The 27441-nt window shown below is 37.6% G+C and overlaps 3 protein-coding genes across 3 annotated transcripts; 2 read left to right on the forward strand and 1 right to left on the reverse strand.

The window, feature by feature from the left end:
* The first annotated feature begins 62 nt into the window (after positions 1-62).
* On the forward strand, positions 63-7431 carry l(2)k09848 (WD repeat domain 74 lethal (2) k09848). Its single transcript, XM_076133385.1, has 8 exons — positions 63-218; positions 871-1025; positions 1771-1987; positions 3057-3237; positions 4203-4295; positions 5174-5372; positions 6473-6624; positions 7200-7431. The coding sequence occupies exons 1-8, from the start codon at positions 155-157 to the stop codon at positions 7408-7410; spliced, it is 1272 nt and encodes a 423-aa protein (XP_075989500.1). The 5' UTR covers positions 63-154; the 3' UTR covers positions 7411-7431.
* Positions 7432-7810: 379 nt separating this feature from the next.
* On the reverse strand, positions 7811-9662 carry LOC142985052 (uncharacterized). Its single transcript, XM_076132969.1, has 5 exons — positions 9474-9662; positions 9303-9391; positions 8984-9105; positions 8359-8435; positions 7811-7996 (listed from the first exon to the last, which is right to left on the reverse strand). The coding sequence occupies exons 1-5, from the start codon at positions 9547-9549 to the stop codon at positions 7848-7850; spliced, it is 513 nt and encodes a 170-aa protein (XP_075989084.1). The 5' UTR covers positions 9550-9662; the 3' UTR covers positions 7811-7847.
* Positions 9663-9791: 129 nt separating this feature from the next.
* On the forward strand, positions 9792-27337 carry LOC142985051 (segment polarity protein dishevelled homolog DVL-3-like). Its single transcript, XM_076132968.1, has 8 exons — positions 9792-10768; positions 12739-12910; positions 14476-14670; positions 15139-15284; positions 15984-16141; positions 17020-17121; positions 17906-18155; positions 19035-27337. The coding sequence occupies exons 1-7, from the start codon at positions 9890-9892 to the stop codon at positions 18153-18155; spliced, it is 1902 nt and encodes a 633-aa protein (XP_075989083.1). The 5' UTR covers positions 9792-9889; the 3' UTR covers positions 19035-27337.
* The last annotated feature ends 104 nt before the right edge of the window (positions 27338-27441 follow it).

Consider the following 27441-nt stretch of genomic DNA (forward strand, 5'->3'; position numbering starts at 1 on the left):
TGTCACGAACGAAACGTCAGGCTTTGGAATTCCTAAACGTAAACGTCAAACGTCAAGTTCTATTGACAGTTCTATTCACGTGCGTTGTATTGCATGTTGTTATTATCAAATGTGTTAAAATATAATAATTAAATAGAACTAGAAACAAATCAAGATGATTATATCAGAAGACAAAGAGATCGACATATTCGTCGCTAGTAGAATAGGTTCTTTTAAACGTAAGTTTTAAAAAACATTCACAATTTTAACTCGTAAAATTATCATAGTTTGGAACGCAAAAACGACGTGGTTTTTTAGGATTGAAAGAATATATTGTATAGTTACGATATCTATAATGTTAATATAGTGTCTTAAAATCCAATATATCGTTATTCCATAGCTTAAAACATAAGTTTATTGACCGCTTGCTTGGTTATGTTTACATCCAAAATGTCCGTTTGACAATAAGGTCTGGCTTCGCCTTTTCGCGACAAGTATGAAAAAGCTTATCATATCGAATTTCGAGTTCTTTTTATACATTTGCTAGCGCAAGTAGCCAGTTACGCTCATCGGTAAACGATCTGTGAGTTAAGCAAGCTTTGGCGCGGTTATTCCATAGATGGGTGACCGCGTAGTGGTATTTGAGCTGAGTATCATCGTACTTCGGACGACACGTACATGGTCGGTCCAGTTTGTTGGCTAGTTAGATATCGGTCGTTAACGACGTCAAAGGACTTTCGTACGGTTTGAATAACTTTGAAACTAGGTTTAAACATAGTTTCTTGACAGCAAAACAACAAAGAATATACCAAGACCAATACTTTATCAAAGCAACTAGTACCAAAAAAATATTACATTAAAATAATATCTTATATCATTATTGTTTTCCAGATATAAAATACCACACAGACTCGTCAAAAAACTCAAAGAAATGCATCGAGAACTTGGTAGATATAAAGAGTTTGCAGAAAGAGGACAGTATCACTCGCATGGAGTGGGGCAACAGTGAACAGACTGAGATATTGATCGGTCGGAAGAACCAACAGGTAAGAATACTGGACAGGTTGATTGAGAATGGCTTTTTATACGGTTAATCTATAAAGGTTTATGTACTTAAAGGGTAACATTTTAGTTTTAAAAAAAAATGGTGCACTCTTAAACTCTTAATTTCAACTTCTGGCCCTGTAACATTAGACTTAGAGGATGTATTGATGTATGAGACTCCACTGCTGATGTCTCAAGATTGATTTGTCATGTGTGAAATTTCCTGATGATTCTGACTCAACAAAAATTGCTAAGTCATTGTAAGTCGAGTACTGCGGGCTTATCACGTATCTCAGTTGACAGCTAGTATACGTCAAATCTATGGTCACTATTCAGTACATTGCTGCTTTGACGTAACATACTAATCACTATAATCTAAGAGAGAAAACAATGGACAGCATAGTGGCTTTCAAATGGCTGTCAACTGAGATACGTGATAGCCCTCCTGGTTGTGTTGGTCATCCATCCCACTGGGCTATAAAAGTGATATAATAGAAAATGTACCTATGCAGTGTTCACACACTCGGACACTCTATAGAAACACCTGCACAGTAGGCCAGTTTCAATAAAAGTTGCTGCTGTAGCCGTATATCAGCCAGAAGTTATATATATGGGATATAGTAATATATGGGATCAATATTATTCTTAACTTTTTTTTTATTTTTTATCAAAAAGTTAATGTGTGGATCTCAATCACAGCATATACCTTAAAGCAGCCCATAGAACGAATCATTTTATTGTTTTTAGATCCAAATATACAACACACTAGACGGCTTCACGAACACATACACAGCAGACTTCGCCCCGGGAGACATAGTGGGCCTGGGACGGTACAAGCGGAGGCTCGTAGCGGCCGTCAATAGCGGGACAGTGAAGATCTGGAGCAAGAAGAACGAGGAACTGGTCACTGTTGGCAAGATTGATCGGATGAGGGTGTGTGCAGAGCATGAACTGTTTGCTACAGGTATTTATATATGTCTATAATAATGTTATGTTAACTACCTTTGTGGCACAGTGGTTAAGGTCGCCACGCCATTTACCATTGCGACGGGCATCGATTCCCTCACGGAACAATTATTTATGCGATTTCGGGTCCAGGTGTTGTGTCCATTGTCTGTATGTTTGCCAAAAAGTTATCCTTGCTTGTTTTTATTAATTTTGTAATTAAGGCATAGATTCCGAACCGCTACCTGAGTGGGGCTGCAGCTAGAATTATTTATTTTTGTAAGTAATGGTCAATTAAAGGTTAGGGACCTGTGATGCAAGTCTAGCTTTTAATAATCTTGAGTCCAGACTTTAAGGCAGAATTTTTACCTGAGTGATATAAGTTGGTACCTCCTATGCAAATGGTCGATGTTTCGAAACCTACGCAACACACCAATTACTTAAGAGTGATGTGTGTATTATAAAATTAAATAATGATCACTTGTCTGACAGTTGTTTAACAAATAACACAGCTCTTGAGGGTATGCAAAGTCCCAAACCTGCACTTGGCCAACGTGATGGACTCAAGGCATAACCCCTTCCTTGTTCAGAGGGCAACTCTTGCTCAGCAATGGGATAGCAATGGGTTAAAATATACTAAGGCCGTGATCACGGTCGATATAATTCGATCGAAACGTCGGACAGTAAAAATCTAAATCAAATCATTTATTAATTTAGGACAAATGCTGACACTAAACTTATGACAGTCAATGATACAGAGAGTGAATTTACCGCCATTTCGGAAGGTAGCGCCAATGAGAAGAGCTGTCAACAAACTCCTGGACACTCTTTTAATCGCCAAATAGTTTGAACAATAAATCTGTTAGGCATAAATCATTGATGATGTAAGGAGCTGCTACCAACACCACTGAACACACTTTGGTCATCATAACATAAATTAAATTAATATACTAAGGTGCTAATAAACAAAATATCGGTAAATAAGGTATATCGATGTTATTCGATCGAAACGTCCAGCTTCGTGACTTGTAAAATATTCACCAAGACCTTTCATGCATCTTAGTATGATACATTATATTTTTCTGCAGGTGGCGAAGAAAACGACCTCAAAGTCTACCGTATAGGTGAACAGGCTCCCATATTCAGTGCTAAGAACTTGCCACACGACTGGCTGCAGCTGCGCCGCCCCGTGTGGGTGTCTGACCTGTGCTTTATCAATAACGAGGGAGGAAACGTGCTGGCTGTGTGCTCCAGACATGGGTATGTTAGGTAAGTGGGTACGAAATTATGTTGTTATATTTCTACCGTAATACTCCGCTCCTAATGGCCTTAGTGTGGCCTTAGTTATCTATACTAATAATAATATTATAAAGCGGAAGAATTTGTTTGTTTGTTTGTTTGAACGCGCTAATCTCGGGAAGTACTGGTCCGATTTGAAAAATTATTTTACTGTTAGATAGCCCATTTATCGAGGAAGGCTATAGGCTATATATCATCACGCTACGGCCAATAGGAGCAGAGTAGCAGTGAAAGATGTTACAAACACGGAGAAAATTTTGAACCATTCTCCCTTATGTGACGCAAGCGAAGTTGCGCGGGTCAGCTAGTATCTTATATATCGTTAGCCTATAGCCTTCCTCGATAAATGGGCTATCTCTCTCTCTCTTAGCTTAGCCTTTCTTCCAAGCTATGTTAGAGTCGGCTTCCAGTCTCACCGGATGCGGCTGAATACCAGTGTTTTACATGGAGCGACTGTCTATCTGACCTCCACAACACAGTTGTCAGACTTTCAAGCTTCTGACTACTGTTAACGACTGTCAATAATCTTCGAAGATGACAGCCGGGACCCACAATATAACGTGCCTTCCGAAAGACGGAGGAACTGGATACGTATACGATGGTCACCCATCCACAGAACAACCTCGGCAAGCATGGCTTAACCTCAGACATCAATCCGCGCGGCTGTTGTTAACTAAGCCACGAGAAAGTTTAATAAGAATTTTTAAATCGGACCAGTAGATCCTGAGTTAAGCGCGTTCAAACAAACAAACTCTTCAGCTTTATAATATTAGAATAGATGTTATAACTTGGAAAAGTCATTGGTGTGCTGCCTCGGGTTCGAACCTGCAACCACTTTTGCGTGGGAGGTACCAACTTATGCTACGCGGCTATCACTGCTCTATTAAATTAAATTAAAACAAATTCTTTAGTGATATTATTTTTTTTATTCGCAGGTTATACGACACGCGAGCTCAGCGTCGTCCGGTGCAGTGCGTTGACTTTGAAAACATGGCTGCCACATGCATCTCTAACAGTTTTGATGACCGGTCAGTATATAAACTAAAATTTATGTAATCTTTCTAAATATATATATCTCAAAGATGACTGACATACCCCCGGTTTCTGAGTATATTTAGCGGTAGTTTATCTATTCAATTTTTTTTATATGAGTTTTGACACTATTGAATAAATAAACTACCGCTAAATGTACCTCAGAAACCGGGGGATAGTGATCTATCAACGCACAGCCCAAACCTCGGGACGGGTCTGACTGAAATTTGGCATGAAGGTAGATAGGTGTGTCGGGAGGTCGTGGGTTCAATTCCCACGGAACAATTATTTGTGCAATCCACAATTAGTTGTTTGTATGTTTGAAAGTGCCCCCGCGATACAAGAGCAATGCTTAGTGCGGGAGTTGTCTTTTAAAAAATATTTGGTCCGGGAAAAAGTCTTTTCGCATTATAGTATGTATGAACTTGTAATAAAATCTTTTCTCTACACAAAAAAGCTCGATATTTGGGTACCTCACGAGCTCACTGAAAGAAACCTAATGAACCGTGTACTCATTTGTGATTCTTGAAGCCAAAGAGATGTTATTACAAGTTCATACATACTATAATGCGAAAAGACTTTTTCCCGACCTAATATGTAGGATGCGCGGACTAAAGAACATAAGTCAAAAAAATCGATCTTTTTTTATAAGGTCTCTCGACTTCAAATAATTCAATACGCTATCTGACTAAAGCACTTAAGTCACTGAGAAATAATTCCCAGCATACTAAGTGGTGTACCTTATCAGCCTCGCACAATTTGAAAATTCCAAGACGGAATAAAAAACGTTTTTTATTGTTCCTGTAAAGTTCGACTTTTTGGTCTGCCGACCCCAGATATAATGTATATGTATTTTTATTCTTTCTCTCCTCAGTCAAGTGCTAGTAGGCTTCGGCCGCGGTCAGCTGCACCAGGTAGACCTGCGTAAAGGCAAGCCCGACAAGGGCTACAAGGGAGCCACGGGAGCCATCACTGACGTCACCATAGCGAGACAAGAACGACTGGTCGTTAGTGCCAGTCTCGATAGAAATGTGCGCGTACATGCTTTTGAGAGCAAGGATATGGTTTATAAGGTGAGGTTTATCTATACTAAATATATAGCGTGATGATATATAGCCTATAGCTTTTCTCGATAAATGGGCTATCTAACACTGAAAGTATTTTTGAAATCGGATCAGTAGTTCCTGAGATTAGCGCATTCAAAAAAACAAACTAACTCTTCAGCTTTATAATATTAGTATAGATAAGATATCTTATGAATAAAGTGACGGCAAATGTCTTAAATCTTAAAATATTTGGTACAAGTCACACACGATCATCTGATTACAAACTAAGTAGAGCTTGTACTGTAACCAGAGAACTGATAACTTATACTTATATTATTATTATTTTTCAACTGCACGTTTGTCGCAGTGGTTAACGTGGTCACCTCACCGCAATAACCGTAGCGCCGCGTGTGGTTCCAATCACACCCGGGACTAATATTTGTGTGATGAGCACGAGTATCTGTTCTGAGCCTGGTTGTTAATGTATCTATATAAGTATTTATTTACAAGTATAATATATAAGCATCACATAAGAGAAAAAGGGTCATAATTTTCCCCGTTTTTGTGACTTTTTTACTGGTGCTCTGCTCCTATTGGTCGTAGCGTAATGATATATAGCCTATGGCATTCCTCAATAAATGGGCTGTCTAACACTGAAATAATTTTTCAAATCGAACCAGTGCTTCTTGAGATTAGCGCGTTCAAACAAACTCTTCAGCTTTATTATATTAGTATAGATAAGTGTTGGATAAGATATCTGCTGGATAAAGTAAACTAAATCTATACTAATCTATACTAATATTATAAAGCTGAAGAGTTTGTTTGTTTGTTTGAACGCGCTAATCTCAGGAACTACTGGTCCGATTTGAAAAATTCAGTGTTAGATAGCAAATTTATCGAGGAAGGTTATAGGCTATATATCATCACGCTACTACCAATAGAAGCCGAGTACCAGTAAAAAATGTTTCGGAAACGGGGAAAATTTTGACTCATTCTATCTTACGTGACGCAAGCGAAGTTGTGCGGGTCAGCTAGTTATAAATAATGCTCACTTGTAATAACATCGTGATGAATGACATGTCTGACAGTTGTTTAACACATTTTAACTATACATTTTCTATCCACAGCAATACTTAACATCGAAACTATCCTGCATACTAGTTCAGACCGAGGGCTCCACTCCTCTCAGACACGCGGACACGGAGATCAAACAGGAGGAGATTAAAGAGGAGGAGGGAGATGACTACGATCTTATGTTTAATAATATGGAGACAGTCGGGTGAGTAATATCATCAGTGTAGCCTTTCTTCCAACTATGTTGGAGTCAGCTTCCAGTCTCACTGGATGCAGCTGAATACCAGTATTTTATATGGAGTAAGTGTCTATCTGATCTCCACAACACAGTTACCTGGCTTATAACAAGATACTGAGTAAGACTGCTTGTCAGACTTCCAAGCTTCTGACTACTGTTAACGAATGTCAAAATTCTTTGAATGATACCTGGGACACACAATTTAACCAAAAATGCCAATGCTGTAATTGGACTCAGAGTTGAAGCAGAACCGCGGAACAATTTAATGTCACGTTTGACTTTCATTTTACAATCAACATCATATTTTAGTAAATTTACAATAACCTTACTTAATTACACTCTAAAATCTTGATGACTGACATGAAAACAGCACCCAATCACAATAAACAACAACGGTGACTTGTATCACGGAGACGCTCAGCTGAAACACTGCACCTACATCTATGTAATGTACAAGTTAACACTGATCGTTTACCCACCAATGTACGCGACTTTTACTCAAAAATTATCATGTAAAATACTAATATCACATTTTCTTCCAGTGACAAGCCTTTAAAGAAGAAACTACCACAAGAAGAGTTGCCAGCTAAGAAAATCAAGCCGTCTTCAGAAGGACGTACAGACGTCGACCTTGAGGAGAGCAACACCGAAGATGCGATCAAGAAACTCCTCAAAAGCACAGAGCGACAGAAGAAGAAGAGAGAACAGAAGAGAAAAGAGAAGAAAGCAAAGAGCGTGTTCCATAATGCTTGAAATATATCAAATTAAGAAGAATGTATATTTTACTAGCTGACTGGCCAGGTGTATGTACCATGTCATCCCGTTGATTCCATTCCTGTGGGAATTTTGATCCCATCGATCCCAAAAACCTTGTCCCGACGGTTACAAATATATAAAAAAGTAATTATTCAATTTAGTTTAGTAGTTTAAAAGTTATGCGCGTACATTTAGGTAATTTATTTTTATTTATATAATTTTTTACAGCAGCCACCTGAAAAATACAGATTACCAAGATCTGGGCTATTATTGACATTTTAATATAAGTTAGAAAAGACCAATACTACTTCGTTTGGCTCAGTAATCAAACTATAGACCTAATGATCAACAGCCGGATACACTACCCAGTACCTCAAAGGCAATAAAAAAGCACAAAATACGTCAATAATATATTTAATTAAAATCTACATCTATCAATTATGTGGTCTATTCTCCTTATCAGTGAAGGGCCAGCCCGGGGCGGCGGTGCTCTGTACTAAGGACCATAGGGCTCCGCTGTCGGCCCCCGACGACATGTCCAGCTCGAACGGCTGCAGTAGCTTGCGGGATTCGCTCTTGATATCTGATGTTAATTAGTTAAGGAATTTATCATATGGTTAGTGATCAACCTAAGTGTCAAAGTTGTTCAAGCCGCTCGAAAGGCCTTTGACATGGCTTAACGACTGTTATTATGATTGACAGCAACCGGGACCGACTTATTACGCGAAGACGCTCAGTTCAAATACCACTATGCGGTCACCCATCTATGGAATGACCGTGCCAGCGGTTGCTTAACCCACAGTTCGTTTACCGACCGGTGAGCACAACTGGCTATGAGCTCAGTAAAGGAATATAACATACAAAATAAGCTTTACTTGTAGGTGTACGAAAAACATTCATTAAAATGTACTTGTACAAAGAAAAATATGTTTTGTAAAAGGATACATCCTTTGGCAATATGTGAAGGGGCACTGAAGTCCAGCCTTATGTTAGTCAACTCTTTAGCTAACTGGTATGTCTCCCTGAAACATTCAGACAAAATATATAAGCATTTCATCTTGTAGAGGCTTGATAAGAAGAAAAAAATGGACACAAAGTACAACTATGGCATCCAGCAACTTTGTAGAGAGTCTTGTATACAAGGTTCGCCTTGAGGAACATCAGTGACTCGACTTATACAGCTGACGGTGACCTGTTTCATACAGATACTTTATTTTGATTAACTATCAATAATAATCTAGATAAATTGAGCATGCTGAGCTCTACCAAGTTGTTGGACTACTGTTATCATTGTTATAACACCAACACTGCATTGCAAAAACGCCATCACAACTACAAGATTCTTAGGCAATCATCACACTTATGAAGCTTTGATGCAGAGCAGTGATGCAGCTTTGCCTTAAGCCTTCTTTAACCGCCACAGTCGGCTATACTCGTCAAATCAGAACATGCTCACGACGCAATATTTTTGTCGACATTTGCCGACGAAAGCGTGGTAAACACTTTCTGATTTGTCGAGTATAGCCGACCGTGGCGGTCAAAGGGTTAAGAATGTCTTAAATACACATACTTAGCATTGTCCAATCTGTTTCTATCGCTCTCAGCTATAGTGACGTTCTCGAAACTCGCACACACGCGGTCCAGCTCGCTACCTCGGCGAGACAGCTCAGCTAGACGGTCTGTCAACTCATTCTGTAAAGAGAAGTGATTACTTTGATGAAAAATGGGAATAATTGATGAGAAAGTAGCTATTAGAAACTTCAATTATGCTCTACAGCCTTTACAGAACACCCTTAATATACTAGTAATGGTTACTAAATTGGTAGAAAGCTAAAAAATTGAATAGAAAACGGATTTTTTTGTAAAGATATATCGGCAATTTTACTTACGTGTAATTTCATTTCCTGCGCCAATTTCGTTTCCAATTCGGTTTTCTTTTTAGAAGCTTTTAGTTGTTGTTGTTCTTTGTCGATTTTCTCTGAAATTCAGGAGTAATTGATGTGAAAATTATGTGAAAACGATTGTTCGTAACGGCGAGTGTTAGAAAAGTGTAATATTACCATCAACGCGTTTGCAAAACTCGTCCAACTGGTCAACAACATTGACAAACCACTGATCTTTAGTATCCATTACCATTTTTGTTATTATTTTGTTAGTGAAAAGAGAATTCAACAATTTTATCGTAAACAAACGGCAATATTTTGAATTTCAAAACGATAAACAAACGCTACAGATAACAAAACGTTTGACACAATATGGCAGAGTATAAAAATACCGCAGATTGTCAACCGTTTCTGGAGAAACTGACTGGTCTAAGACGCTTTGTACGTTTATCCGAACGTATTGATAAAACAAAAGCGACAGTGGCGCCCCTCGGTGATCGAAAGTGGAAACTTGTTTATCGCCATTTTTGTGATGGCGACCGATATTTATAGATCGTAAGGGTGTTGTTATTTAACAAATAAATGCGTTAAAAATGGAGGAAACGAAAGTTATTTATTACATAGACGATGAAGAAACGCCGTATTTAGTGAAAATCCCCATATCACCGGAGAAAGTGACGTTGTTGGACTTTAAAAACCAGTTGAATAGGCCGAACTATAAGTTTTTCTTCAAATCTATGGACGATGATTTTGGTGTTGTTAAAGAAGAAATAGTGGATGATAACGCTCATTTGCCGTGTTTTAACGGTCGTGTGGTGTCGTGGCTTGTGTCTGCGGAGGGTTCGAACCCATCGGACGGTGCATCACAGTGCACAGACAGCAATGCTGGCAAGGGGAAACAAACGCACGGTGCTCCGGCACCGGTCACCAGGGACACTTGTACTGACACGGACAGCACTATCAGCTCGCGCCCTGGTCACAGAGCGTCCTGCGACAAGTATAAATACCGTGGATTACGAATAAACGGCCATTCAAAATACGGCAATCACGGTTTGGAGTACGAGACAGCTTCGGTGCTGTCTTCCGACTTGGACTCCACAAGCCTGTTCGACAGTCAGTCAGAAATCACCACGACGACTGGCAGACACACAAACGCGTCTGTAGACCGCGCTTTGACAGAATGTAGCAGTGTATCCCATCTTCAAGTGAGCTCTCGCAAAAGACCACAGAGAAGACGCAAAAGACCTCAAGTAATGTCTAGAACATCATCCTACTCATCTATAACAGACTCTACAATGTCTATGCACATAATAACGGTGACTCTAAACATGGATACAGTGAATTTCCTGGGTATTTCCATAGTAGGCCAGTCAAATAAGGGTGGTGATGGAGGTATCTATGTAGGCAGTATCATGAAGGGCGGTGCCGTCGCCCTGGACGGAAGGATAGAGCCTGGAGACATGATATTGCAAGTAAGTTTAAGAATAAGATATAAAGTGTTTTTACTTGCTTCTGAAGAGGTTTTTGGTACATAAGTGGCCTGAATTTAGGTTTAAAACAGTCAAGTAACTTTATATTTCTGTATTTGTATAATGTGTTAAGTTCTGTTGCTACAAATATTTGCTAAGACAAATTAGGTAGCTTCCTAGTCCTAATGGTAACACAAAGTAATTTTACAATAAAAATACATTAACCCCTTACTGTCCCACTGCTGGGCAAGGGCTATACTTCCTGAATAAGGGAGGTGTTAGGGGAGGAATGTGATATAGCTTAAAGATAATACAAATACCTAGGTTTTGAGTTATTTAGCCTAGTTTTTCTCAAGTATAAAAATTACAGAAATAACTTATTGAAAAGTTGTTATATGGGATAAACATTATTAATGACAAAATGTGGTTGTATTTCATATACCTCTGTCAACACCTTCAGGTATAACAGGTGTGATATTATGATTATAATCTATGTAAATAAAAATGAATCACCAAAATGTATGTGTGCACGTAACTTTTGAACAACTGAACTAAACTGGATAGATCGTTCTTTATATACCTATATTAGGTTTATTTCCATACATATACATTACATACAAACAAAATATTACACCATTTTCCTCCAGCAGTAGTCAGTGCCCGGAGACTATAACTAGGTATGATCCTTTACAAAGTTCCCTTGCCTCGTTCACATACATACATCTCAGTTAGTGGTCATTACAATTTATTAATGAAATTATTAATGAACCTGCAGGTGAAGGTATTATTATTTATCCGTGTACATAATTATGTGTTATTATGATAATATTATTATATTATCTATAATCCTTATTGATAAAGAAAGAGTGTCTGTTTGAACATGCAACAGAAACTACTGGTTTGAATTGAAATAAAATATTTGTATTCAATAGTACATTTATGGAAGAAGGCTATAGGCTAGATATTATATCACGCTATAACGAACAGGAGTGGAGCAGCAACACAAAATGTTGTGAAAAAGAGTACGCGCGGCGGCTCTCGCGGGCGGCCACTATCCATACTTCCATACTAATATTATTAAAGCGAAAGTAACTCGGTCTGTCTGTCTGTCAGTTACTCAATCACGCCTAAACTACTGAACCAATTTGTATGAAATTTGGTATTGTGATATTATACCCGAGAAAGGACATAGGCTACTTTTTATCCCGGGAAAATTACGCATTTCCATGGGAAAATTCAGATGGCGGACGAAGTCGCGGGTAAAAGCTAGTACAATAAATTTTTTTCATATCTGACATCAGCATGTGACTGATATCTACCCATTTATAAAGAAATTGTGTTATCCATCAATCAATTACATTTCTGACTGGTGTGATGTAACTTATTTAAACACTGTTCATATAAACTGGCTTGAAAGTAGAGACAGTTTTGTTAATGGTTCAAATACTGTTTTATTGGCTATCTTATGCATGCGGCTTCTCCTGCATGCTATTTTGTTTATTTAGCATACTTATATAGATACACTAGCTGACCCGCGCAACTTTGCTTGCGTCACATAAGAGAATCATAATTTTCCCCGTTTTTGTAACATTTTTCACTGGTACTCTGCTCCTATTGGTCGTAGCGTGATGATATATAGCCTATAACCTTTCTCGATAAATGGGCTATCTAACACTGAAATATTTTTTTTAAATCGGACCAGTAGTTCCCGAGATTAGCGCGTTCAAACAAACAAACAAACTCTTCAGCTTTATAATATTAGTATAGATATTTATATAGATACATTAACAAGCAGGCACACATTAACAAGAACAGATACTCGTGCTCATCACACAAATATTAGTCCCGGGTGTGATAAGCCACCATACGCTATGGTTATTGCCTTGCAGTGGCTACTTGAACCACTGCGCCAAACGTGCAGTCAAATCTAAATGTAGTTTAATATGTTTAAAATCCATTTCATCATCTTCCAGGTGAACGACGTGAACTTTGAAGACATGACCAACGACGAAGCGGTCCGCGTGCTACGGGAGGTGGTCCAGAAACCTGGCCCCATCAAGCTGGTGGTGGCCAAGTGCTGGGACCCCAACCCTAAGGGGTACTTCACTATACCAAGGACGGAGCCGGTCAGACCTATCGATCCTGGTGAGTAGGACATATTACAACATTAAACAACCCATCTAAATATATTAGGTCGGGGAAAGTCTTTTCGCATTATAGTATGTATGAACTTGTAATGTAACTGTAATGCGAAAAGACTTTTTCCCCGACCTAATATATAACTCAAAGGTGACTAACTGACTTACCCTCGGTTTCTGAGGTACATATAGCGGTAGTTTATCTATTCAATAGCGTTTAAAATCACAAAAAAACGGTATTGCATAGATAAACTACCGCTAAATATACTTAAAAACCGGGAGATAGTGATTTATCAACGCACAGCCAAAACCGCTCTACGTTATGACTTAGACATCCGCTAAGAAAGGATTTTGATCAATTTTAACCTCAAGGGACTAAAATATAAAATGAAAATTTGTAGGATAATTCTGTTATATGTATGTCACAAACCACGCGGACTAAGTCTCGGGCAACAAGCTAGTTCCATCATAATAATAAAAAAAACGAAAATGACACGTTTATCGTATCGGGACCCCCCTTACTAGAGAAGTATTCGAACCCATCACACGCGGCGCTACGGTTATTGCGGCGAGGTGACCACTTTAACTATTGCGACAAACCTACAGTTGAAATATATCAATATGAATATTAATTAAATTTAACAATAGATTATAATAAAATATGGAGCCTTACAGGGAGGCAATTTACATAATATTCTTTTAAAAATCTATATAAGGTATTGCTATCAAAAACAATTTCAAATTTGGATAGTTTGATCGTATCAGAAAGGTTAGGTGCAAATATAGAGCGCCTCAAACGAAATGACATAGACTGACTTATGTTAATTATAAAGAATTTTATTTTAATAATTATAATAATTTTACTAAACAAGTGTATTAATAGTGTGTAATTCTAAACTATGAAATGTAGCTAAATTTTATTGTTATGTTCACTATCTTATTTCAATATTTAATCTTGTGACAAACTTTATTAGAATAAGTAATTTATATAAACTTATGCATGCAAACGATTTGGTGATTCCACTGTAAGTTTGTTTTTTGCTTAATAAATGAATTGAAATGAAATTGAAATGAAATGTGTGTATTAGAAATAATGATCACTTGTTCCAATGGTGAAGGAAAACATCGTGATGCAACCTTGCATGCCTGAGAGTTGTTTAGAACAGTTCTTGAAGGTATACTAAGTCTCTGAGCCGCACTTGGTCAGCGTGGTGGACTCAAGGCCTAACCCCTCTCTCATTACGGGAGGAGACCCTAGCCCAGCAGTGGAACATTTGTTAAATTTATTTATTTGTTTTATTTAACTGCACGTTTGTCGCAGTGGTTAACGTGATCACCTCGCCGCAATAACCGTAGCGCCGCGTGTGGTTCCAATCACACCCGGGACTAATATTTGTGTGATGAGCACGAGTATCTGTTCTGAGCCTGTTTGTAATGTATCTATATAACTATATATTTTAAAGATATATAAACAACCGTTATTTGGTTACTTAGTTTGTAATCAAATGACCGTGTGTGAGTTGTCCAATGATATTTATTTTACATCTATATAACTCTTTTCCTCTCTTCCAGGAGCATGGGTAGCCCACACACAAGCGCTGCGGGAGGCCTACCCTCCGCCTCCCCCCTCTCTGTCCGCCCTCCCAGTGTCGTCAGTATCGGAGCGTGGGGCCTCTGACGCCAGCACGCTGGCTGCCGGCGAGCCACAGCTATCAGTCAATATGGACATGGCCATCGTGGTTCGAGCTATGCTAAGGCCTGAGTCTGGTAAGAAAATATCTATACTATAGCAATATATGTACTATTGTACTAATTGTACTAATTCACAGGTCCGATTAGAAAAAATATTTCAGTGTTAGATAGCCCATTTATCGAGAAAGGCTATAGGCTATATATCATCACGCTACGACCAATAGGAGCAGAGTATATATCTAAGTATTCCTATTGAATCCGTGGCGTAGTGGTTAAGGTGGCCGCGCCGCTACAAGTGCGTCTCCGTCAGAATTCGTCTTGTGTCGCGGGGACTTTCACAAACATACACACAACGGACACAAAGAACAACCAGACCCGAATCAATTATTTGTGGATGACAAATAATTGTTCCGTGTGGGAATCGAACCCACGACCTCCCGACGCAATGGTAGCGGCGTGGTGTCCTAAACCACTGCGCCAAGAAGGCAGTCAAAATTTTCAATGAATAATTGCAATAATGAATGATTATTCCATTCTCCTCAGGTCTGGAGATCCGTGACCGCATGTGGCTCAAGATCACGATACCGAACGCGTTCATCGGAGCTGACGTGGTGGACTGGATCCTGCAGCATGTTGCTGGCATCGCGGACAGAAGGGACGCTAGGAAATACGCCTCGCATATGCTCAAGGTACCTACATACATATATACTCATATTACTCACCCATCAGCCTAGCCTTTATTTTCTTTTAAAATCTTTCACACTTTCGTGTGTAAATCGAACCCACGACCTCTCGATTTACTGATAGTAGGTCGGCTTCCAGTCTCACCGGATGCAGCTGAATACCAGTATTTTACATGCAGCGACTGCCTATCTGACCTCCACAACACAGTTACATGGGTTATAACACGATACTAAGTAAGACTGGTTGTCAGACTTTCAAGCTTCTGACTACTGTTAACGACTGTCAAAGATCTTTGATAATGACAGCCGGGACCCACAATTTAACGTGTTCTGCCAAATACGGAGAAACTTGATATGTATAAGATGGTCACCCATCCACTGACAAACCTCGGCAAGCGTAGCTTAACATCAGAGATCGACCCCCGCGGCCCAGTGGTTAAGGTGGTCGTCACGCCACTACCAGTTACGGGTCGTGGGTTCGATTTCCACACGAAAGAAATATTTGCGCGATCCATAAACGTAACGGAGACCATACGGCTAATCTGGGTATATTTAATACGGTCACCCATCCTCTGGTCGACCTCGGCAAGCGTGGCTTATCCTGAGAGATCTCTAACTATACGAATATAGTAATATATACATATATATAGAAGTAAAGATATATAAAAATAGATAAATCAATAAATATATGTTTTTCTTTTTCAGGCCGGCTTCATCCGTCACACGGTGAACAAGATCACATTTTCGGAGCAATGCTACTATGTGGCGGGAGAGCTGTGTGCTGAGCTCGCCGCGTTGAGACTGCGTGGAAACGATAGCGACAGTTTGTTGAGTGATACTTTAGCACCACTGCCTAACCCAAAGTAAGTATGCCTTGAAAATATCAAGAAATATTGACAGACTCCTGCTATATATTTTTGTCTACATTTCTTGACGAAAGTGTCGTAAGCACTTTCTGATTTGTTTGAGGCGCCCATAGCTAGTTGCGCTCTCCGGTCGGTAAACGATCTGTGGGTTAAGCAACTGTTGGCGCGGTCATTCTATAGACGGGTACCGCATAGTGGTATTTGAATTGGGCGTCTTCGGTGCTTCGGAGGGCACGTAAAAAGTCGGTCCCGGTTGTTGTCAATTAAGATAACAGTCGTTAAGCCACGTCAAAGGTGTTGGCCGCTTGAACAACTTTGACACTAGGTTGACCACTAACCATACGATTAGAAGAAGTCTGATTTGTCGAGTATAGCCGACCGTGGCGGTCAAAGGGTTAAGGTCACCATGCCAGTCTCTCTTGTGTCGCGGGGACTTTTACAAACATACAAACAACGGACACAAAGTACAACCAGATTGGAAACAATTATTTATGAACCACACATAAACTAGATTTTTTTCTAATGACAAAATTAGTATGTAATGTCGGAGCAAGTGACGTTCTCTGGTCTCTTACTACCATAAGAAAAAGGCGTGATTATATTATGTCGGGGAAAGTCTTTTCGCATTATAGTATGTATGAACTTGTAATAAAATCTTTTCTCTACACAAAATAGCTCGATATTTAGGTACCTCACGAGCTCGCTGAGAGAAACCTAATGAACCGTGTATTCATTTGTGATTCTTGAAGTCAAAGAGATTTTATTACAAGTTCATACATACTATAATGCGAAAAGACTTTTTCCCCGACCTAATATGTATTTATGTATGTATGTAGATATGTATGTATCTAATATATATTTGTTATGTGTTTCAGTGTGATGGGTCCCGGGTACATGCCCTACGCGGGCTCGTACGGCTACCAGCCGATACCGTTCAAGTACTCCTCATGTCTTAACAGTGAACACACTATATATGGGTAAGTTTTAACATATAATATACTATAAATAAATAACATCAAATAAATAAATTGCCCAAAGCTAGGAAGTTGAAGGTGTAGACCTCCGTGCATCGGAGAGCATGTGAAGCTTTCGGTCCCGCGCCTGACCTCTCACTGGTGGTGTTCGTCACACGCACTATGAGAGTGATGTAATACAGACTGTATCTGTGTGTTGTACACAACACACTGTAAACTAACTACAACACAGTTGACTGGTTTCTATGAAATCGGCTACAAAAGCTTATAACGACTAGGGGATGTAGGGATATTGCTGACGATACAATATTGTGAAGTTAGGCGCACGCCTGCTATGGTCCGACACGGCAATCGTCTCCTCGCACTCATTTAGTCGTATTATATAATTAGTAGTTAATATGTAGTAATATATTGTTTAATCTGGTACCAGGAAATATTACCATACCATTATAATAAATAGTTACCTCTCAAGTATTTGTATTCCCTAAAGGAGACATAATTGGGTAGTTGCCTACCAGTTAAATCAGCTATTCTTTATGAAATGTCATAAACACATTTTAATATAGAAATACGACGTAGTGACGTCACTGTGTTATATTTTCGTTGGTATCAAATGAGTTTCTAATAAAATATTTTAGTCTGCAATAATTACAATTTCAACATTGTTTACGAAAAAAACCACATGGTCTGAGCATTTTAGATGAACCATTTACGAGTACGAGTTTAATAATTTTTTGTTAACCCAGTCAACTACCTAATTATTTATACTATTGTTTAATATTTTCAGTTACAATCGCGAGGAGAGCGTGATATCGGGTAGCGGCGGTTCCAGCGGCGGCTCGGAGCGGCTGACGGCGAAGGAGGCGCCCCCCGACCTGAAGTCCACGAGCTCGGGCTCCGCCCCCGACCTGGCGCCCGACGCGGCCGGCGCGCCCAACCTGCCGCCCAACAGCGCCAACTTGCAGGCCAACACGCGCCGCAGTCACTCGCACTCCAGCGGCTCGGAGAGGAACGTTAGGCCCGTGTTGTTCCTATAGGTGGGTACCATATTATAATCTACTAGTACTACGTTTTGTTATATAAAAAAGAAACATATTTTCTCCCTTCGGGCGAGAATTCCCGAAAATCTTCTCTTAGTGCTCCTCTACACTTACTAAGGAATGTTCATAGTAAATGTCAAGTTTGTACGCTCAGTAGTTTCAACTGTGCGTTGTCCATCAGTCAGTCAGTAACGGAAGAGTTTTATATATATGGATAGACTAGCCGTCCCGGCTTTGCTTGGTTTGAATAAGTAGTTTTAAATTTTTTTTTGCACATAAACAGTCCTCTGGAATCACTCTATCTTTTAAATAAACCTTATCAAAATTCGTTACGTAGTTTTAAAGATCTAAGCATTTACTGAGGGACAGAAAGTAAAAGGAGTTAGGTCTTGAGTCCACCACGCTGACCAAGTAAAGACTTTGCATTCCTTCAAGAGCTGTGTTAAACAACTGTCAGACATGTCATTCATCACGATGTTTTCCTTCACCGTTATAACAAGTGAGCATTATTTATAATACACACATCACTTGGAACACTCATTGGTATTTTTTACATTAGACTAATATTATTAATCACGAAACGTTAGTATCAGGTCGGGGAAAGAGTCTTTTCGCATTATAGTATGTATGAACTTGTGATAAAATCTCTTTGGCTTCAAGAATCACTAATAAGTACACGGTTCATTAGGTTTCTTTCAGTGAGCTCGTGAGGTAACCAAATATCGAGCTTTTTTGTGTTGAGAAAAGATTTTATTACAAGTTCATACATACTATAATGCGAAAAGACTTTTTTCCCCGACCTAATATTACATACACCTCTAACTACAATTTCGTGTAAAAAAGGCGTAAATTTCAACATATTTTTTATATTTTCAGGACCAAGCGTCTGGGGACGACCTCTAACTGCCAAATATTGCGTCGATATAGTCTTACTATATGTATGTATGTACTGCAATTTTATATATATAACTATATGTTTATATAGCAACACCGTTGCGAGGAAAAAAATGCGATTAGTCGCAATGTTTTGCGATTAGTCGTGATGTATTGCGATTAGTCGCGATGTATTGAGATTAATCGTAATGTACTGCGATTAGTCTTGACGTATTGCGATTAGTCGCAATGTTTTGCGATTAGTCGTAATTTGTGTGAGATCTGTTTCGATTAGTCGCGTTTATGTGCAGTCGTAACGAACTGCGATTGGTGGTAATTTGTCGTTGCGATTAGTAGCAATTGTGTGTGATTTGTCGTAATTTATTGAGTTTAGTCGCAAAATACTACGATTGGTTACATACAAATGCGATTTGTCGTTATTTTGTACGATTTCTTTACGATCCAATTTGATTTTTCGCACATATATGAGACTAATTATAATTTAATATTGATCATAATTAATTGAATTGCATTAATGTGCGATTAGTCGCAATCTTTTTTTTATGAAAACATGTATGTATGAAGCAAATATGATTTAATATGATTTATACAAGTGCCATTAGATATTCTAAGATTTATGATTTGAAATACTATATTATTTGTATGTGAAAGATCATCTATGTAATTGTAAAAGTCCCATTAATATTGATTCAGTTATTTCTGTGTTTCGTAACATGATTTTGTTAATTTAATTAATTCAGTCTTAAATATTGAAAATATCCTCTTTATATGCTAAAGTTAAACTTATCTTTCATTACAAGTTTCATTCAAATCGGAATAGCTGTTTCATAGATTATACCAATCACGCAAATATTTGCTTAAAACAAACTTATCTAATTGTTGTACCAAAAGTAGCCGTTTCTATACCCCAGTTAAAATCATACATTTTAACCCATTACTGTCCCACTGCTGGGCAAGGGTCTCCTCCCGTAATGAGGGAGGGGTAAGGTGATTATATAAAAATCTATCTATCTTATAAAAATAAAAATGAATCATTAAAATGTATGTATATGCATAACTTTTCAACAACTTAACTAAATTAGATATATTAGGTCGTGGAAAAAGTCTTTTCGCATTATAGTATGTATGAACTTGTAATAAAATCTTTGCTCTACACAAAAAAGCTCGATATTTGGGTACCTCACGAGCTCACTGAAAGAAACCTAATGAACCGTGTACTCATTTGTGATTCTTGAAGCCAGAGAGATTTTATTACAAGTTCATACATACTATAATGCGAAAAGACTTTTTCCCCGACCTAATATTTTTTTATGTTTGTTACTGTCGGGACAAGGTTTGTATGGGATCGATGGGATCGAAAATCCCACGGGAATGAAATCAATGGGATAAAATTGTACTATACCCGGACGAAATCGGGCCATCGCTAGTATATTATATAAATTGCAGTACATATATATTTATTATCTTTATATTAATCATATAGAAGAAGCCATAGAAATTTAGTATGTATATTATTTTATATAATAAGTGTACATATATAATAATATAATTTGTATATACGAACATCTATGTGTAAGAATCAAGAAATTTTTTGCCCTAAATTGGACATTATTGCACAAAAAAATCTTTCTATGTCATACTAGCATATACATGCGGTTTCGCCTCTTTATAAATTGTATGTTTGTCGTATGGTTAGTGGTCAACCTAGTGTCAAAGTTGTTCAAGCCCGAAAGGCCTTTGACATAGCTTAACGACTGTTATCTTAATTGACAACAACCGGGACCGACTTTTTACGTGCCCTCCAAAGCACGGAGACGCTCAGTTCAATTACCACTAAGCGGTCACCCATCTATGGAATGACCGCGCCAAGGTTTGCTTAACCCACAGATCGTTTACCGACCTATACTTATCCTCGGGTCTTTAACTGTCTCCAAGCTGAAATTCAGCGAAATCCCTTCAGTCGTTTTTGCGTGATACTTTAACAAACGTTTTGACATAATTATTTTGGCATTTATAATTACATATTGCTAATTTTTATTCAAGATTGGGCTTAAATACTTTTAAATATGGATGTTCGTATATAAATGTTCTTGTTTAAATAGCTAAATTTTGTCGGTCATGAAGATTAATACTCTAAACCTATCAGTCCTGACCTCTCACTGGTGGTGTTCGTCACATGCACTATGAGAGTGATGTAATACAGAGTGTATCTGTGTATTGTACACAACACACTGTCAACTAACTACAACACAGTTGGTTAAACTAGCCTATCAGTCTAGCCTTTCTTCCAACTATGTTGGAGTCGGCTTCCAGTCTCACCGGATGCAGCTGAATACCAGTATTTTACATGCAGCGACTGTCTATCTGACCAACTCCCGCGATAAGAATTGCTCTTGTGTCGCGGGGACTTTTACAAACATACAAACAACGGACACAAAGTACAACCAGACACGAAACAACTATTTGTGGATCACACAAGTAATTGTTTCGTGTGGGAACCGAACCCCCGACGCAATGGTTGCGGCGTGGCGACCTAAACCACTGCGCCACGGAGGCAGTGATTATGAAAAGTTTTAATTCTTCGTACCGACAAAATTTTGCTGTACCCAATTGTATTGTAATTGTTTAAGGATATAGACGGAATGCTAGGATAACTTCGTGTATTATAACACCAGTGTATGTAAAATGCTGGTCCGTTGTGTATGAGAATTTGGCTAAACGATAGCCCAACGCGCTTATTATGGTTGTATTAGAGAAATTATAATTTTTTGACGACTTTATTTTACGAAAAAATGATTTTATTGCAAAAATTGCCCACTTTTTGTGGGACGTAAGCCCAATAGTGGGGTATTTTAGGTGCAGTAGTTAAAATGGTCGTCAGGTGACTGTTATTGCACAGATTCGATTCTCTATACTGTTGAAATTTAAAGTTATTATAGTCTGAATCTTTGACAACATGTATGTATGTGAATGAAGCAAGGGAAGTTTGTAAGGATCGTACCAAGTGACGTTCTTTGCTCTCTGCCTATCTCTATGGGAAAAAGGCGTGATTATTTATTTTTTAACTAATAAATCTTTATGGGAATCGAATTATGAACAGTAAATTATATGCCGATCACTTTAACCACTGCGCTATTACAAATTTTGCAATAAAATCATTTTTATTTATAATATACTGGCTTTATTTTTAATAATATTCTATTATAGTGAAAATATATATTTATTTTATAACTAGTTGCTCGTGTAAAGGCTACGCAAGTCTACGATACTCAAAGATTTAAGAATTCAAACGACTAAATTTAACCCATTACTGTCCCACTGCTGGGCAAGTGTCTCCTCCCGTAATGAGGGGTTAGGCCTTGAGTCCACCACGCTGACCAAGTGCAGGGACTTTGCATACCTTCAAGAACTGTTCTAAACAACTCTCAGGCATGCAAGGTTGCATCACGATGTTTTCCTTCACCGTTGAAACAAGTGATCATTATTTCTAATACACACATCGCTTGGACAAGTCATTGGTGTGTTGAGGTCGAACTGCGACCACTTGCGTGGGAGGTACCAACTTATACCACTCGGCTATCACTGCTCATAGGCCTATAAATTTTTGACTAGTTACAAAAATGTGCATTGAGAATCGAATTCATGACCTCTCGATCGTAAGTCCTTTGATTTAGCAGCTATTATAAATAAATATATAATTTCAACTATAATATAATATTGTCATATATTTATATTCTTATAAAAGCATTGCTTTTTATCACTGCCTGATCATTTTGTTATTTAATATTGAAATACTATTTTTCATTGGTTTGTAGAAATATGTATACCAAAGGGTCAAAATGTGGCTATATTACTAAGACTTCGCTGTCTGTCTGTCAGCAGGCTGTATCTCATGAACCGTGATAGTTAGACAGTTGACATTTACACAGATTATGTATTTCTGTTGCCGCTATAACAACAAATACTAAAAACAGAAAAAATAAATATTTAAGGGGGTTCCTCTACAAAAAACGTGATTTTTCTATATATTTATAACTCATTGGTATACATATTTCTAACACGGACCATTTAACTATGAAAGAAATATTTCAATATATAAAACATTTATTTATATTATGTGTAATGAAATCCCTGTCCGGTACACAAGGACTAATATTTAAAATTTTAAGCTAAAAATCTAAAAAATATTACTTATTTCTGTCCCACTCGGTTAGGCCTTGAGTCCACCACGCTGGCCAAGTGAAGACTCCATTCCTTCAAGAGCGGTGTTAAACAACTGTCAGACATGTCATTCATCACGATGTTTTCCTTCACCGTTATAACAAGTAAGCATTATTTACAAGGTCAAATTGGGTAACTTTGAATCATTTGGGTAACATTGACAGTGGGAATATGAACAATTACGATTATTTTTTCATATGAGACCAACACAATTGATAAAGGTTTATTTTAGTTTTGCAAACTTTTATCAATTGTGTTGGTTTCATATGAAAAAATATAACTTGTTATAACGGTACCTCTACTAAGTTGTTAGGTCCGGAAAAAGTATTTCATTACACATTTTCAAAATTATTTTTTTATTTAAAATATCATTTACTAGTAGTAATATGTGAAAAGCAATCTGTATACGTAGTTTCAAATATATAATTAGATATATATAAATATAAAATGAGGGTTTATATGTACGTAAATATATAATATATACATTGGCATGTAATCGTAACATTTTTGATTAAAAATTTGTAGAAAGAAAAATACGAAATTCGATATTTTTTTGGAATTTCAACTATTTTTGTTATTACCTCTTATTTATTGGGAAAAATACGTTATGTATGTATTTCAATAGGCATTCAAGGAAATAAATAAGTAAGAATTCTGTATGGTATGGTTAGTGGTCAACCTAGTGTCAAAGTTGTTCAAACCGCCCGAAGGCCTTTGACGTGGCTTAACGACTGTTATCTTAATTGACAACAACCGGGACCGACTTTTTACGTGCCCTCCGAAGCACGGAAACGCCCTGTTCAAATACCATGCGGTCACCCATCTACGGAATGACCGCGCCTAGGTTTGCTTAACCCACAGATCGTTTACCGAGCGGTGAGCGCAACTGTGTATTTCCAATATAAAGTATCTGTCATCAAACAGGTGACCGTCAGCTGTATAAGCCGAGTCACTGATGTTATACATTCTGTATGTTGTATACCTCCAGCCGCGAACTGCGCATATAACACTCTCTACTAAGTTGTTAAAATAATAGCTTATTTTAAAATCATGGCAAAAATAGTTAAAATTCTTAAAAAAGTTAATCGTATTTAATTTGGCGATTATCCATGTTATCGCTTTTCAACGACGGTGTTGCCATAGTAAATTATTTAGCGCGTTAATTTTTATTGTTGGCAACTCTTATTTAAACATGTATTGATTACCTAAATAGGTAAATATTATTTAAAATATAAAATTAATTTAAAACATATCATAAAAAAGCCATATTTAAAAGTTATGATTTTTAGTATTAAAATGCTGATGGAATGGAAATTGCAGCTGAAAAAAACGGGTTTCAAGCAACTTGAACAATTTAAGTCGACTGTAACGTCGAGTTAGGGCGCGTTCCTACTATGTCCTGACGACAGATAATCGTGTAGTTTTAAGTGTCGTGGCTTATATGTTTAAATGAAGGTGTTCACATATACAACGACACGACTTACTGTCGTCTACATTTTTTGCAGTGACGACAGATTATCGTGACAGTGGGGACGGCTAGATGCGACAGTCACTACACGATTAAATTGTTGACGACAAACAATCGTTATAATGGGAACAGCTAGAGACGACAGTCGTCCAACGATAATTTTGTTTTTTTAAGACAACTCCCGCACTAAGAATTGCTCTTGTGTCGCGGGGACTTTTACAAACATACAAACAACGGACACGAAGTACAACCAGACCCGAAGCAATTATTTGTGGATCGCACAAATAATTGCACCGTGTGGGAATCGAACCCACGACCGTTGCAGTGGTATCGGCGTGGCGACCTAAATTATTAATCGTTACGACATAGTGGGAACGCCCTTTCGATATGCGTCAACTAACTTTGTGTGTGTGAATATAGCAACAAGCCATACATAAGTTGAAATATAGATACAGTAGACGTATACGCGGAGTGCGTGTGAGGGAACGGAAGCACGTCGTTGTTACGTCTCCGTCACACGCACTCCGCGTATACGACTACTGTATTTATATTTCGTCTTCTCAGATTTGTTGCTATATTCAGACATACAAAGTTAAGTGGTGTTTTGTTACGTTTTGGCCGACGTTACATTGTTTTTATGCAGACATACAAAGTTAACTGACGCGTTTTGTAACTGGACGTTTTGGCCGAAAGTTACATTGTTTTAAGACCCGTTTTTTTTCAATTTTGTTATTATGTGTACAAGTCGCGATAGTTTGAAATGTTTTATAGGCAGCTTTTTAAAGTCAAATAAAGTCATTTTTTTATATCAATTGTAAGAAAAATTATACTTTAGAAAATTGACCCTAATTTTCTAAAAAATGGTTTCTAAGGTGACCTATGGGGAACCAAACTCCGGGCTACTATTACGAATATTTTAACAAAAACTACTACTTCAAAACAGTTTGTCCGACTCGGGGATCGAACCTGGGAATGAACAGTAACTTATTTTGAATAATGATTTGACCAATCTTGCAAGAATGGTGTATTAAAATTGAGCGTACTCTAAAATATTTTGAGTAAACGACTGCCACATATTTTTATTGATTTTATAAAAAGTCCTTTGACATTGTAAATTTAAAATACTCACAAAAAATTATAAGCATTTATTTTTTATTTAAATTTATGTAGTTCTTTTTAAAATTTTATTAAAATATGTCACTATATAAAAATAATATTGAAGGTATGCAAAGTCCCCAACCCGCACTTGGCCAGCGTGGTGGACTCAAGGCCTAACCCCTCATTACGGGAGGAGACCCTTGCCCAGCAGTGGGACAGTTATAAGCTTTATATAAAAATAAACATCCCACTGCTGGGCAAGGGTCACTTCCTGAAATAAGATGAGTTTAGTTCGCAGTCCACCACGCTGGTCAAGTGTGAGTTGTTACTTTTTAGGGTAAAAACGGGACTATATTACTAAGACTTCGCTGTCTGTCTGTCAGCAGGCTGTATCTCATGAACCGTGATAGTTAGACAGTTGATATTTACACAAATTATGTATTCCCGTTGCCGCTATAATATTAGGTCAAAGAAAAAGTCTTTTTGCATTATAGTATGTATGAACTTGTAATAAAATCTTTTCTCTACACAAAAAAGCTCGATATTTGGGTACCTCACGAACTCACTGAGAGAAACCTAATGAACCGTGTACTCATTTGTGATTCTTGAAGCCAAAGAGATTTTATTACAAGTTCATACATACTATAATGCGAAAAGACTTTTTCTTTGACCTAATAATTTTATAATAGTGACTTATTTTGATACAGTTATACTGTGGTATCTTTATTATGTTATTTTAAATACATAATATCACGCTAATTATAGTTCATACACATTATAATTAGCGTGATAGCTAAGTTACTATGACAAAGTAAATTTACTGCAGTTAACTAATTCCTTCCCCTGATAGTTGAAAATACGTGTCTAACTAGACAGAAACGGAGAAAATATATTTTAATCTTCAAACAAAAATATTTGCCGATGCGCCTTTTTTTGTAACTCCCGCACTAAGAATTGCTCTTGTGTCGCGGGGACTTTTACAAACATACAAACAACGGACACAAAGTACAACCAGACCCGAAACAATTTTTGTGGATCGCTCAAATAATTGTTCCGTGTGGGAATCGAACCCACGACCTCTCGACGTAATCTGCTCCACTGACCCCCGGTTTCTTAGGTACATTTAGCGGTAGTTTATCTATTCAATAGCGTTTTTTTATATGAGTTTAAACGCAATTGAATAGATAAACTACCGCTAAATGTACCTCAGAAACCAGGGGTTAGTCAGTCATATAACTCAATTTCGATAAAAATGTTAGATAAGTCTTTTCAACTATGGGAGCAGAATGAATAACTTACTTCTATTCGAAGTCGGTAAATATTATTTTAGTTCTAAGTCGTGATATGTGCAGCCTAAATATTATAATTTAAATTTTAATTTTGTGTATATTATTATATAATAATGCTATTATTATTATTATTTTTTAATAAATATAATGGCTATATGCAATGTTTAAAATGTGTAATTTTTAATAAACAGATAGCATTTTGTAATTTATTGATTGTTTCATTCTTCCTTTAAATTAATTTTAAAGTACTTTTTGCAGAGAATTTTGCAGCCTTCTATGTAATACTAGATTAGTCTACGGCTTCAATCGCGTG

This window comes from Anticarsia gemmatalis, chromosome 29 (genome assembly GCF_050436995.1).
Source record: "Anticarsia gemmatalis isolate Benzon Research Colony breed Stoneville strain chromosome 29, ilAntGemm2 primary, whole genome shotgun sequence".
Lineage (NCBI taxonomy): Eukaryota > Metazoa > Arthropoda > Insecta > Lepidoptera > Erebidae > Anticarsia > Anticarsia gemmatalis.

What these genes read in the sequence shown, in the direction of transcription:
- LOC142985052 (XM_076132969.1), bottom strand. Translation starts at nt 9,549, where the DNA reads ATGGTAATGGATACTAAAGATCAGTGGTTTGTCAATGTTGTTGACCAG. An exon ending in CGCAGGAAATGAAATTACAC is followed by an intron (nt 9,106 to 9,302) that starts GTAAGTAAAATT and finishes TTCTCTTTACAG; the next exon opens with AATGAGTTGACAGACCGTCT. An exon ending in AACAGATTGGACAATGCTAA is followed by an intron (nt 8,436 to 8,983) that starts GTATGTGTATTT and finishes TGAATGTTTCAG; the next exon opens with GGAGACATACCAGTTAGCTA.
- LOC142985051 (XM_076132968.1), top strand. Translation starts at nt 9,890, where the DNA reads ATGGAGGAAACGAAAGTTATTTATTACATAGACGATGAAGAAACGCCG. An exon ending in TATGCTAAGGCCTGAGTCTG is followed by an intron (nt 14,671 to 15,138) that starts GTAAGAAAATAT and finishes CATTCTCCTCAG; the next exon opens with GTCTGGAGATCCGTGACCGC. An exon ending in ACGCCTCGCATATGCTCAAG is followed by an intron (nt 15,285 to 15,983) that starts GTACCTACATAC and finishes TTTCTTTTTCAG; the next exon opens with GCCGGCTTCATCCGTCACAC.